Source organism: Aplidium turbinatum, chromosome 18, assembly GCF_918807975.1.
Source record: "Aplidium turbinatum chromosome 18, kaAplTurb1.1, whole genome shotgun sequence".
Taxonomy (NCBI): Eukaryota; Metazoa; Chordata; class Ascidiacea; order Aplousobranchia; family Polyclinidae; genus Aplidium; species Aplidium turbinatum.
The window spans coordinates 238,681-252,377 of NC_137489.1; the positions used below are offsets into that span (position 1 = coordinate 238,681).

General features: G+C 41.5%; 1 protein-coding gene across 1 annotated transcript in view; it reads left to right on the forward strand.

Moving 5' to 3' along the window:
• Nucleotides 1–13,697, forward strand: part of LOC145787424 (transcriptional repressor NF-X1-like) — a 42,061-nt gene that overhangs the window by 15,080 nt on the left and 13,284 nt on the right. The window contains exons 4-9 of the mRNA XM_082599166.1: nucleotides 107–221; nucleotides 6,335–6,452; nucleotides 7,266–7,314; nucleotides 7,555–7,619; nucleotides 8,326–8,398; nucleotides 9,693–9,755. Coding sequence (XP_082455292.1) covers nucleotides 107–221; nucleotides 6,335–6,452; nucleotides 7,266–7,314; nucleotides 7,555–7,619; nucleotides 8,326–8,398; nucleotides 9,693–9,755 — 483 coding nt within the window. The remainder of the gene's footprint in view (nucleotides 1–106; nucleotides 222–6,334; nucleotides 6,453–7,265; nucleotides 7,315–7,554; nucleotides 7,620–8,325; nucleotides 8,399–9,692; nucleotides 9,756–13,697) is intronic.

The following is a 13,697-nucleotide window of genomic DNA, read 5'->3' on the forward strand; positions in this document are numbered from 1 at the left end:
TGTGTAGAAGCATCAGCATTTTTGGATTTTATTCTTTCAAAATTAAGATAAAATACTGAAGGATACAGCTTAGTAGTTGCTTTCATTCTAGGTATTTGTTCAACAGGCCCACTGCAGCAACCGTTGCCCGAAAACCCAATTCCCCACTCTAGTGACATCACATCTGTCAACCCGCCGCAATGCAGTCGTGACAACGAGCCAAGAACTACCGACAGTGGAGGGTAACATGCTGTAGATGTATCGACACATGCACCGATATGCAATACCTAACGTAATAACGTATGCGCGTTACAAAATGATAGACATTTGCTGTATATATAATAATGTAGTTTTTGCAAATATTGTGGGAGGATGAGTTGGAGCATGTGTGAGACCGTGATACAAGTCGTGTGTGAGGCCGTGATACAAGTCGTGTGTGAGGCCGTGATACAAGTCGTGTGTGAGGCCGTGATACAAGCCATGTGTGAAGCCGTGATACAAGCCATGTGTGAGGCCGTGATACAAGCCGTGTGTGAGACCGTGATACAAGCCATGTGTGAGACCGTGATACAAGCCCGTGTGTGAGGCCGTGATACAAGCCATGTGTGATACCGTGATACAAGAAGCCATGTGTGAGATCGTGATACAAGCCCCTTAGCCCCTGTATGAGACCGTGATACAAGTCGTGTGTGAGGCCATGATACAAGCCATGTGTGAGGCCGTGATACAAGCCGTGTGTGAGACTGTGATACAAGCCATGTGTGAGACCGTGATACAAGCCCGTGTGTGAGACCGTGATACAAGCCATGTGTGAGACCGTGATACAAGCCGTGTTTCAGGCCGTGATACAAGCCGTGTGTGAGGCCGTGATACAAGCCCGTGTGTGAGACCGTGATACAAGCCATGTGTGAGACCGTGATACAAGCCCCTGTATGACGGAATGGCCCGTTTCGGCGAGTCCGATTCGACGAGTCCGATTCGACTAGTCCGATTCGGCGAGTTCCCTATTCGGCGAGAGCCTTTTTCGGCGAGTGCCCTATTCGGCGAGTTTTTGAAATTTTTAAAAGGAAATTATCGGGTACCGTAGCCTAATTACAATTGCCGTTTTTACATAGTTTTAACATCGCTAAACGTTGAAATCGTGCAGAAAGGAATAAAAATAAAATGTTTGAACTATTAAATTAAAATTCGTCATGTCAGTTCAGTTGTTTTTATTTTTGACCATCATATCAAAAACAATACACGTCGACATAGCAAAGGTGTAGAAAAAGGTAGAAGCGACAAAACGCGAACGTTAAAACGTGCTTGTGACCGAAGTAAGTTATTGAGTTGAAAGAAATTTGGCACGGTCGCAACACCTTCTGAAAAATTTAAGATATGAAGGGAAAATAAAACAAAGAAAATGTTACAAAAAAAATCATGCTTATGTGTATAAGTTAGTACTTTTGAATAGTTAAAATGATTAGTTTGGATCAACAAATGAGAACCCATTGTAGTAACAGAATGAAAAGGCTAACCAAATGTGTGGCCTATCGTTTTAACGTCGGTAAACGTTGAAATCCTGTAGAAAAGAGAACTTTGCTGACTAGGATACGTTGAAACTGAAAAACATTCACAGAAGCCCTACGATACGTTGCATTTTTAAGATAATGTATTCAGACGTTGAATCAATGTACAAATGAAATGTTATGCTAAATGGGTTCTTGGAACAATTCGAAGGGCTTCTGTGAATGTTTCTCAGCTTCAACGTATCCTAGTCAGCAAAGTTCTCTTTTCTACACGATTTCAACATTTAGCGACGTTAAAACGATGTAAAAACGGAAATTTTTGCTGGTTGGGATAACTGGGCTACGGTACCCGATAATTTCTTTTAAATCCAAGCTGTAGGCCACACATTTGTTGATCCAAACTAATCATTTTAACTATTCAAAAGTGCTAACTTACAGACATAAACATGATTTATTTATTTTTTTTGTAACATTTTCTTTGTTTTATTTTCCCTTCATATCTTAAATTTTTCTGAAGGTGTTGCGACCGTGCCAAATTTCTTTCCATAGGCGCCGACTTTTCAAAAAACCTTGGGGGGCGAGAAAGGTGATAACGTCATAACCATAGCGCTATTTACTCAATTAAAATAGTCTTTGATTAAGCTTAGTGTCTTGATTATATTGACAAATAGGTCGCAAACCGAATTTATTAGAAGCGCTGCTTGAAAGGATTAGTTTTACGCATGCAGTACGCCTAGTCGTAAAAATTTTGATATTGTTAGCTCATAATTGGAACTGTTGGAAAACAAGCCGATTCATTTCCTTTTCGTGCGAGTGAACAACAACGATCAAGACAGTGAAGTTATCGAAATAAAACGCAAAAAATCATGATCTCAAGCAGAGTGAAAACCCGGTATCAGTTTTATTAACCTCGTTTCGCTAATTACTTACTTTCAAAGCGTTGACAACGGCGAAGTGTTTTCTCTTCTGTTTTTTATCGAAAGTCTTTATAGTCTTTTATTGAATACAGTAGGCTATACTCGAGTAAAGGTCGAGATGTTCGCAAGTGATTTTCACCTCAAAAAGACAAGTTCAACTAACACGGGACAAGCTGTTGTCTCCAGCTCAGCAATTTTCAAAATGAACGCACTAAAAATCATTGTCGACGTAGATTACGGATTGTGAAATCGCGTCGGCTTAAGTGAAAGTTTTGAATACGTTTATTTGCAGTGATTCAAACTTAATTTTCAAATTCAATGATTTCTTGTCAATTCTAAACTTTATGCACTTGTTGAGCAATATGCAAAGCTCTCGAGACAAAACAGAAAGAGGAGATCATTTTTTTATTTTTGCGTGTAGGATATAATCGTTCTTATTATTACGTAACATTCCATGATCGTTAAAGTCGATGTCAAACCTTAGCGGTCGCATAAAACAATGATGTCAGGCAGGCCCGCAACCAGCAAATATTTTCGGGGGGGGGCATTTAATTTTTATCAAAGAACAAACATTAAAATGATGCATTGTAACATTTTTATGTTAATGTCCACGCCCATTGATAAGGGACAAGAGTGTGTGACACCAGTGGCATAGCCAGAAAAAAAATTTGGGGGGGCCAAATATTTGATGAATTGAAGAGAACAACAAAGTGTTTGATTTAAAACATTGCCACCTGATGTGCAGTGACGTATCCTGGTGGGGCAAGGGAAGCAATAAAGCTGGTGAGGGGTTAGAGCGTGCCGAAGGCATGCGTATTCTATGGGGGTCCGGGGGCATGCTCCCCCGGAAAATTTTTGCAAAATTACACTCAAATAATGGATTATAGCGCTTTCTGGAAACACTTTCAGGGTAATATTTGTATCAAATTTATTAGCAGATAAACAGCTATTAATTTATTAAAGGTAGCTGTTACACACGAACGGGCAAAAACTGCGGCTAAAATTAGAGAACACAAAAAACTCAGCTACACAAAAACCCAACAGAGTAGCCTAAGCGATTCTGAAATTGCTTCAACAGATTAGTTAAAAGAAGCGTAAATCGCGTAAATTTTGCGTGATTTACGATTTACAAAATTTATTAGTGTCTTTCTGTGTGCCTAAAACAAGTTCTGGGGGTGTTAATAGCCAGATGTCTTGAAAAACGATATAAATTTCTACAAATTATATTATATATTTCAAAAAAGGGTTCAACTTCGGAACTCAAACTTTGAAAATTTGGGGGGGCCATGGCCCCTTTCGCCCCCCCCCCCGGCTACGCCTATGTGTGACACTACCATGTTACGGTTCAATGGTCATAACTTATGTCAATCACGTTTTTGTTTAGTACAGCATTAAAGGAAACTAGCCTTTGTAACCTTTTCTCATTTAGCTATGACTACCCGAGGAAGAAAATTACGATAATACAGTAATGTGTTCAGTCGAATTTGTAATCGACTCAGTCGATTACAAATAAAATACAACATTTGTAGGCTACGAACTGCATTGGCACGACTGGAGTCATAAATTAATCAATAACATATATTTACATCAACATAAACAAACAGATACATATGAATAAACTCAACACGGTAATTACAAATTACAATCCTGAAACATTTTGTTGGCTCAACAAGCTTTTATGTTTGTAGGCCCAAAGAAGTTGACTTTGCAAATGCAAAATGACATTTTAATTTAGAGCATAATGTCTAACTTTCTACTTGATTTGGCAATTTTGTTTAACACCAATTCCGCGCTTGGAATTTGAGTAACAGATAATGAGGATGCCAGCCTAGTTTATCGAACAAAATCGTTAGCATGGCTTCCAACCAGCGTAGCCTACTTTCGGTTTCGATAGTATGGCTTTACGTGTACGACGTACTATTCATAGTACATTTCATACTGCATAGAACGCTTAAAATTTTTTCAAAAAATTTCGGGGGGGGCAAATGCCCCCAATGCTCCCCCCTGGTTGCGGGCCTGATGTCAGGTTAGCTAGGTGATAATAGCGGTGAGAGACGTCGTTAATGCAGGCAATATCTGCGACCAAGACCATTAAACACCTTTTCTTTTTTCGGTTTTCAATTTAATTCTCACACATTGCAAAAACAATGCTTTCTGTTGAATCACAATTGATCTCACAGCGGGAAGACCTCGTTGAAAATAGCGCGTCTAATTTAGCTGGTTTACTTAATATTGCAGTGAATAGTTACGTGACTATTCCAGCAGTACTCTACCATCTACTTTGAAATTTCCATACCGTATGAGATAGCCATGCGATCAGCTGCTGTTTTGCGGGCAAGAGCAACGTAGGCTTTTCTTGCTTTAGTCATTCTTTAAGTCCGTTTAAATTATCTAAATCTCCTTCGCGAAGTGTTTTATATTTGAAACACCACTTGTCATCACCATTTTTGTTGCCCCTCAACCATAAATTTACGGGGGGCACCGGCCCCCCCTGAAGTCGGCGCGTATGTTTCTTTCAACTCAATAACTTACTTCGGTCACAAGCACGTTTTAACGTTCGCGTTTTGTCGCTTCTACCATTTTTACACCTTTGCTATGTTGACGTGTATTGTTTTTCATATGATGGTCAGAAATAAAAACAACTGAACTGACATGACGAATTTTAATTTAATAGTTCAAACATTTTATTTTTATTCCTTTCTGCACAATTTCAACGTTTAGCGACGTTAAAACTATGTAAAAACGGCAATTATAATTAGGCTACGGTACCCGATAATTTCCTTTCAAAAATTTCAAAAACTCGCCGAATAGGGCACTCGCCGAAAAAGGCTCTCGCCGAATAGGGAACTCGCCGAATCGGACTAGTCGAATCGGACTCGCCGAATCGGACTCGCCGAATAGTAGCAGACCCCCTGTATGAGGCCGTGATACAAGCCGTGTGTGACTGTGAGGACGTGATACAAGCCGTGTGTGATTCCGTGATACAAGCCGTGTGTGAGGCCGTGATACAAGCCATGTGTGAGGCCGTAATATAAGCCGTGTGTGAGGCCATGATACAAGCCATGTGTGAGGTCGTGATACAAACCGTGTGAGGTGAGGCCGTAATACAAGCCGTGTGTGAGGCATGATACAAACCGTGTTTCATTCCGTGATACAAACCGTATTTCAGGCCGTAATACAAGCCGTGTTTCAGGCCGTGATACAAGCCGTGTGTGAGGCCGTGATACAAACCGTGTTTCAGGCCGTGATACAAGCCGTGTGTGAGGTCGTAATACAAGCCGTGTGTGAGGTCGTGATACAAGCCGTGTGTGAGGTCGTGATACAAGCCGTGTGTGAGGCCGTGATACAAGTCGTGTGTGAGGCCGTAATACAAGCCGTGTGTGAGGCCGTGATACAAGCCGTGTGTGAGGCCGTGATACAAGCCGTGTGTGAGGTCGTGATACAAGCCATGTGTTATGCCGTGATACAAGCCGTGTGTGAGGCCATGATACAAGCCGTGTGTGAGGCCATGATACAAGCCGTGTGTGAGGCCGTGATACAAGCCATGTGTGAGGCCGTGATACAAGTCGTGTGTGAGGCCGTGATACAAGCCGTGTGTGAGGCCGTGATACAAGTCGTGTGTGAGGCCGTGATACAAGCCGTGTGTGAGGCCGAGATACAAACCGTGTGTGAGGCCGTGATACAAGTCGTGTGTGAGGCCGTGATACAAGCCGTGTGTGAGGCCGTGATACAAGCCGTGTGTGAGGCCGTGATACAAGCCGTGTGTGAAGCCGTGATACACTGATACAAGCCGTGTGTGAGGCCATAATACAGGCCGTGTTTCAGGCCATGATACAAGCCCGTGTGTGAGGCATGATATAAGGTCATTTATGAGGCCACAATTCATCAATTGCTTGTTTGATCCTATTCTCATCGCTTTCCATTCATCAGGAAGTCTCGCCGCTTCAGTCGTCAACGTAACGTCCGTGACGTAGGAACCAGCGGCGAAGTCTTCTCTGGGTCGAACCAGAATGAATGCGATGAAAAACCAGGGAAGCTAAAAGAAATGGTCAGTAAGCTTTCACTTTGTGGTTGACAGTACCGCGCCAGCCGAACCTCGCTCAGCGTTAAGTTCAATCAAGACAGGGGAGTGGCGGAGGCGTGGCCTATGTTCTTGTTCACTAAGTGATTCATACCAAGCTAAAACTTCAAAAACTTAAACCAAGACAAAGCATGAACTGCCAGCAAAACTCATCGCAATAATCTTTTCAGTTCTAGTTTGAAAACACCTTTTAATAACAAACAAACAATTCTAAGAAATAACATAGTTGTTTGTAGCATCAACATCCCCCTGTTCAATTTCCTTATCAAGTTGGATCTAACCAGTTTTCCCACATTCTCAAAAGCAAATATCCTGAATCAACGGTTGTCGTAAAATACAAAGTGTCGTTCATGCTTGGAAGGTTGAGCTTGTGTTCCATCTCAACCCATGTTCAAGGGGTCGATCCATGCTTGTGTTCCATCTCAACCCATGTTCAAGAGGTCGATCCATGCTTGTGTTCCATCTCAACCCATGTTCAAGGGGTCGATCCATGCTTGAGACTGCTCCCTGGAGCGTCCCTCAAGGCCGTCAAAGACACTTTTTATTTGTACTGGGATTAAAAAACAAATAATATTCATAATATAAAAAGTTGGTGATAGTATGAAGTTTGCCAGAATGGGATAGGGAGACTTATTGGACAAGCGTGGACTTAGCAATTGTCCTTTGACAGCCTTGAGGGAAGCTCTACCCCCTTTGTTGAACCTTATGCTTGTGAACGTCATCAACCGATTGTGAACATACAATAATGCTTTGTGTCTCACAATACTTTGTTGATTCCAGAATAAACATCCCATTCGCTTCAGCCATCAGCGAGAGAAGACAAAGGAAAGTAAGTTTCTATCGAGTTGTAAGTGATATCATATCATGAAGTTTTTAAGTTCTATCTCCTAGTGCTCTATTTGAATAAGCTTAATGAAGATGATTCATCGGCTACCTGATGGAAATCGATTTTAACCGTTTATTATGGAGCTGACTTCTGTGAAAATAAATTTGTTTGTTTTTCTATCGAATGAAACATTTTGCAATTGTCGTTTTGTCTTTGTTATCATTAATGTTGCAACATTTGCAGAGAACGAAAGTAAACATCCTTCCAGCAAGTTCGAAGTTGGTGCAGCCAAACCAAAGAAGGAGAAAGTAAGAAAATAGCGATTCAAACGCAGCGTGGTTCATGTTGATTGTCGATGATAATAAACTGTTTACTGTCACCAATGTGACGCCTTAAAACGTGTTGCCAGACGACCAGTTGTTGAGGCATCACTAGAGGTACGGTCAGACAGTTAGTGAACTGTCCCCAACTGTCTACTGTCATGACCACGGTCTGTCACTAGGATTTTCGTCGTCAACTGTCAGCCTCCTGTCATTTGCAAGGATGTCACTTGTTCGGTATTAGGGCACTGGCAGAAATGGCTATCGGTTTTTGGGACATCTACGCCAAGTGAGCGAGTATTTTCGATTTGTGGAATAGTAAATACTGCTAAACGTTCCCGCATGCTTGAAGAATCAATTGAGACCCAAGTATTCGTGCATAACAACTACCCGCAATGCTTAGATCAAAAGATAAGTAATTAATGACAATTGAACGACAGTTGAGGACAGTTGGACCGTTACTACCATTGACGCTTCAACTGTCTGACCGACCGTCGAGGCTTCTGCCTGACCGTTGGCACCTTTAGGCATCACATTGTCTGAATAAGTCCATTGTCTGGATTGTTGGTCAACATTTGCGCATCGGATGGTGAACCATTTCAAATTCCGACCACAGTGGGTTCTCCCGACACCACAGTGGGTTCTCCCGACTATCCTCCCAGAAATAACCTCCAGATGAACATTTGCATTTCAGAATCCTGCAAAGTCTGGAGACAAAGGTGCAATTGCCTCGCGATCCTCTTTGCCCGTTAGCTCCACCAGCAAAGGTAACTTTGTATTGCGCCGGTCGCAAATCAGCCTCGTCGTCGTTCGTCACAAACGAACAGTCTGAGCTGTTCAGAGAACATGAGGATTGCAAACTTCTCAATATTTTTCAACTCTCAAATTACAAATGATTACAGATGAAGCAAAGTTTGTTGAACTTTCCTTCATTTACTGCACAATAACCAACTTCCTTCAAACGTGTCTATACTTTCACATTCAACATTTCCTCCCGTTAAAGTGGAGAGTCTTTATCAGTGGATGTTATTGACTTTCTGTGCATGCTCATCGGTGGTGCTCCTGTTGATGTGGAGTGGCTGGGACAGTGGTGCTCCTGTTGATGTGGAGTGACTGGGACAGTAGTGCTCCTGTTGATGTGGAGTGACTGGGACAGTAGTGCTCCTGTTGATGTGGAGTGACTGGGACAGTAGTGCTCCTGTTGATGTGGAGTGGCTGGGACAGTAGTGCTCCTGTTGATGTGGAGTGACTGGGACAGTAGTGCTCCTGTTGATGTGGAGTGACTGGGACAGTAGTGCTCCTGTTGATGTGGAGTGACTGGGACAGTAGTGCTCCTGTTGATGTGGAGTGACTGGGACAGTTGTGCTCCTGTTGATGTGGAGCTGCTGGGACAGTTGTGCTCCTGTTGATGTGGAGTGACTCGGACAGTTGTGCTCCTGTTGATGTGGAGCTGCTGGGACAGTTGTGCTCCTGTTGATGTGGAGTGACTGGGACAGTAGTGCTCCTGTTGATGTGGAGTGGCTGGGACAGTAGTGCTCCTGTTGATGTGGAGTGACTGGGACAGTAGTGCTCCTGTTGATGTGGAGTGACTGGGACAGTAGTGCTCCTGTTGATGTGGAGTGACTGGGACAGTAGTGCTCCTGTTGATGTGGAGTGACTGGGACAGTTGTGCTCCTGTTGATGTGGAGTGACTCGGACAGTTGTGCTCCTGTTGATGTGGAGCTGCTGGGACAGTTGTGCTCCTGTTGATGTGGAGTGACTCGGACAGTAGTGCTCCTGTTGATGTGGAGCTGCTGGGACAGTAGTGCTCCTGTTGATGTGGAGTGACTGGGACAGTAGTGCTCCTGTTGATGTGGAGTGACTGGGACAGTAGTGCTCCTGTTGATGTGGAGCTGCTGGGACAGTTGTGCTCCTGTTGATGTGGAGTGACTCGGACAGTAGTGCTCCTGTTGATGTGGAGCTGCTGGGACAGTGGTTTTCCTGTTGATGTGGAGTGACTACTGACTGGGGCAGTGGTATTCTTGATGATAATGATATAACTTCATTCCTTTGACTCGGCAGGTGGTTCTCGAAAGGATCGCGCCTCCAACAAACTCCTTCCTGCTGACGAGCGTAACCAGACTGGTGAGTTCCATAAACTGCTGTTGTTTCTATTTTCATGTAGCAGAGCAGGGTTGTCCAACCTGTTTGGCCAAAGGGCCACTTATATACGGTTTACGAATGATTGCGCGGGCCACTTGAGTGTTTACTGCTAATTTGTAATCTTAGAAATGGCTTTGTCATAATTTCTAATTACAACCCTCACTCCAAAATTCTAATCTTATAAATGTGTGTTATCTTCTTTTACAATTATAGGAACAAAAAACATACTAAGATATAGTAAAGTCAACAAAGTTTTTACTACATGTCGACATTTCAGAAGATATTTTACTGCTAAATGCGTTTTGCGCGAGTCTCTGATATCAGATGAAGCAAGAAATATTACTGACTATCTGACTCTTGAAACACGAGTACGATTGTGTGGAAAGGATGTGGGCGTAACAATGTGGAAAATGTGATACATATTTTATAGGGTGTACCGTAAAAAAAAAAAGTTTGATAATTTATGCTCTCACCCCCTACATTTGTGCCATTTGACCTAAAAACAATGTCTGTTAAATTTGAGACAGATCCATTGATATTTAGAGGTCAACCTGGGACTTTGAATTTTTATACTGGGTCATTCCATGCCAAGCGTCCTAGACCTATCAGTTTGACCCTCTTCGATTTTGCTTAAACTTGGTTAAAATGTTATTTGGCATGATTTAGCCATGCATTACAAATTTTAGCTCAGTATCTATTATAGTTTTGAAAATGTGATGCTTTAAAGTTTTAGGTACCCCCTAAACTTTTCCACATTCGGTTTTTTGGATCATTTTCAATTAACCATATCTTTTTCTCCGAAGGTTATACAGTAGAACTCGGTTAATCCGGATTCGATTTGACCGGCGATTCCATCTGGATTAGGCGAAGATCCGGATTAACCGATGACGGTTCTATCAAGCCTGACGTTACCTAGATAGAAGGGTATCGGTAAAAATCACCGAAATTGAACGCATTAGTGTGGTCATCTGCCAATTCCGAGACGCGCGATCACCACGTTAGCGATAGAATTCTTTTGAAATGCAGTATGCATGTAAAACGAATATATTTGTAGACTCTGCGTCTAACGCAAGAACACACTGGCAAAAGTTATATCTTAAGACATGCGTGTCGGAATAATCTGTAGTCACTCAAAACTTTTGAAAACAGTTACAGAAGACAAGTTTCTTTGGAAAACTTACAAAAAATCAAACAAAGTCTTCTATTGGAAAAACATCACCGACATACCGCCGAAAATTCCACCGACATCTTTTCAAGTTACAGTACGAGTTTGAGCATTTGCGCACGCATTTTGCGTTAGGAGGGATTACTGTTCATGAAAAGAAGAAATCCGCAATAATTTGTTGCGTCACATTAACGGAACGATAGATAAGAAATTTCTCGCAATAAGCCACGTTACGTTTTAGCATAAAATGGCAAAACTGTCGGGAAAATCCGGATAAAGCGATAGAGAAAGTGCAACTTTTGTCCGGAATAGGCGAAGATCCGGATTAAATAATCCGGATAATCCGAAGCCGTTTCTCAAGAAAAAGATTACAAATCACTTGTACTTCCAGTTTCATCCGGATTAGGCGAAGATCCGGATTAACCGAATCCGGATTAACCGAGTTCTACTGTATTATATAAAGTTTAATTTTTGTAAAATGATTCACTTTTAGCAATATTACATGATGATTGATGACATTGTCAAAATACAATTAATTTGCAGCATAATGGAGTAATCAAGCCTCAAAGTAGCTCTTTTCTTCACCAAAAACAAATTTTGTGCCATATTTGGAAGTCTGTAACTTTTTTATGAAAAGTAGGATGGTTATTATATTTATCATGTATGCTCTTTCCCTACCAGGCAACAACTTCACCAAGTTTGATAAGTAACATTATATTTGTTAGAAGGTTACAATGCATCAAATTGTGCACCCCAAGCAAAAAAGCCTTATTTTCAGCTCCTTAAGTGAAAATGGAGGTGAAAATCTCTTCTACCAGAAACAAGAACTGGGAGGCGGTCAACATACTCGTTTGCTGTTATATACCCATTGCTCATCTACCTCAATAGATTGTTCTAACGTTTTTTTACATATCTGCTTCCTAACCCTATGTAGGAGGTTCGAGCCGGAGTAGTCAAAAAGCAAATGTGGTGGGGCGATAACAGGCAAACACCGTAAGGTTAAATTTAGTTTTTAAAAATCATTCTTTGCCAAGAATTTTGTGCATATTAATTGTATTGTCACAATTTACTTTGTACAATTCATGATATTATAGTACAGTTGATATATATACAGGGTGACACAAAAAAAAACGTTCATCAGTAAAAATCGAATAACTTCCAAAAATTTATTTAGATTAACACAAAAATTCAGCTACATTAGGTTAAGTATATGTAGCAGACATATCCAAAGTTTCAAGTCTATACCACAAAAACTCTTTGTTTAACTGGCGCTCAAAAAATGTGCTCTAAATGAGCTCCCCGTTGCTGCAAGCACATTTGGATCCGGCGGGCAAAGTTCTCGATGACCCTCCCACATTCTTCCCTTGGGATTGCTTTTATTGTTGCTGTAATTGCTGCCTTTAGATCAGGAATAGTCTGGGGGTTGTTGCCATACACCCTATCCTTAAGGTAGCCCCACAGATAAAAATATGGGGCGTTCAAGTCCGGTGAATACGGCGACCACTCCGGGTCACACCTGCGGCTGATCAGTCGGTCAGGAAAACGCTGCTGTAGCCATGCCAATGATTGGTTTGATGTGTGGAGGGTGGCACCATCCTGCTGGAACCACCGTCAGGGACCTCCAGTGGTTCCAGAAGGATGGTGCCACCCCCCCGCACCTCAAACCAATCATTGGCATGGCTACAGCAGCGCTTTCCTGACCGACTGATCAGCCGCAGGTGTGACCCGGAGTGGTCGCCATATTCACCGGACTTGAACGCCCCATATTTTTATCTGTGGGGCTACCTTAAGGATAGAGTGTATGGCAACAACCCCCAGACTATTCCTGATCTAAAGGCAGCAATTACAGCAACAATAAAAGCAATCCCAAGGGAAGAATGTGGGAGGGTCATCGAGAACTTTGCCCGCCGGATCCAAATGTGCTTGCAGCAACGGGGAGCTCATTTAGAGCACATTTTTTGAGCGCCAGTTAAACAAAGAGTTTTTGTGGTATAGACTTGAAACTTTGGAGATGTCTGCTACATATACTTAACCTAATGTAGCTGAATTTTTGGGTTAATCTAAATAAAATTTTGGAAGTTATTTGATTTTTACTGATGAACGTTTTTTTTGTGTCACCCTGTATAATGATATTATAGTTGAGTGACAAAGTCAAAACTTTGTACTCAAGTTCCTTAGCTAATGTTCTTCAAATGGTTAAACAGTTTATTTTGTAAACACTTTTTACAGGGGTATTTTTATACCACAAGATGGCGTTATTTTGGCTTTATTGCTCGGGGTGCACAATTTGATGCATTGTAACCTTCTAACAAATATAATGTTACTTATCAAACTTAGTGAAGTCGTTGCCTGGTAGGGAAAGAGCATACATGATAAATATAATAACCATCCTACTTTTCATAAAAAAGTTACAGACTTCCAAATATGGCACAAAATTTGCTTTTGGTGAAGAAAAGAGCTACTTTGAGGCTTGATTACTCCATTATGCTGCAAATTAATTGTATTTTGACAATGTCATCATGTAATATTGCTAAAAGTGAATCATTTTACAAAAATTAAACTTTATATAACCTTCGGAGAAAAAGATATGGTTAATTGAAAATGATCCAAAAAACCGAATGTGGAAAAGTTTAGGGGTTACCTAAAACTTTAAAGCATCACATTTTCAAAACTATAATAGATACTGAGCTAAAATTTGTAATGCATGGCTAAATCATGCCAAATAACATTTTAACCAAGTTTAAGCAAAATCGAAGAGG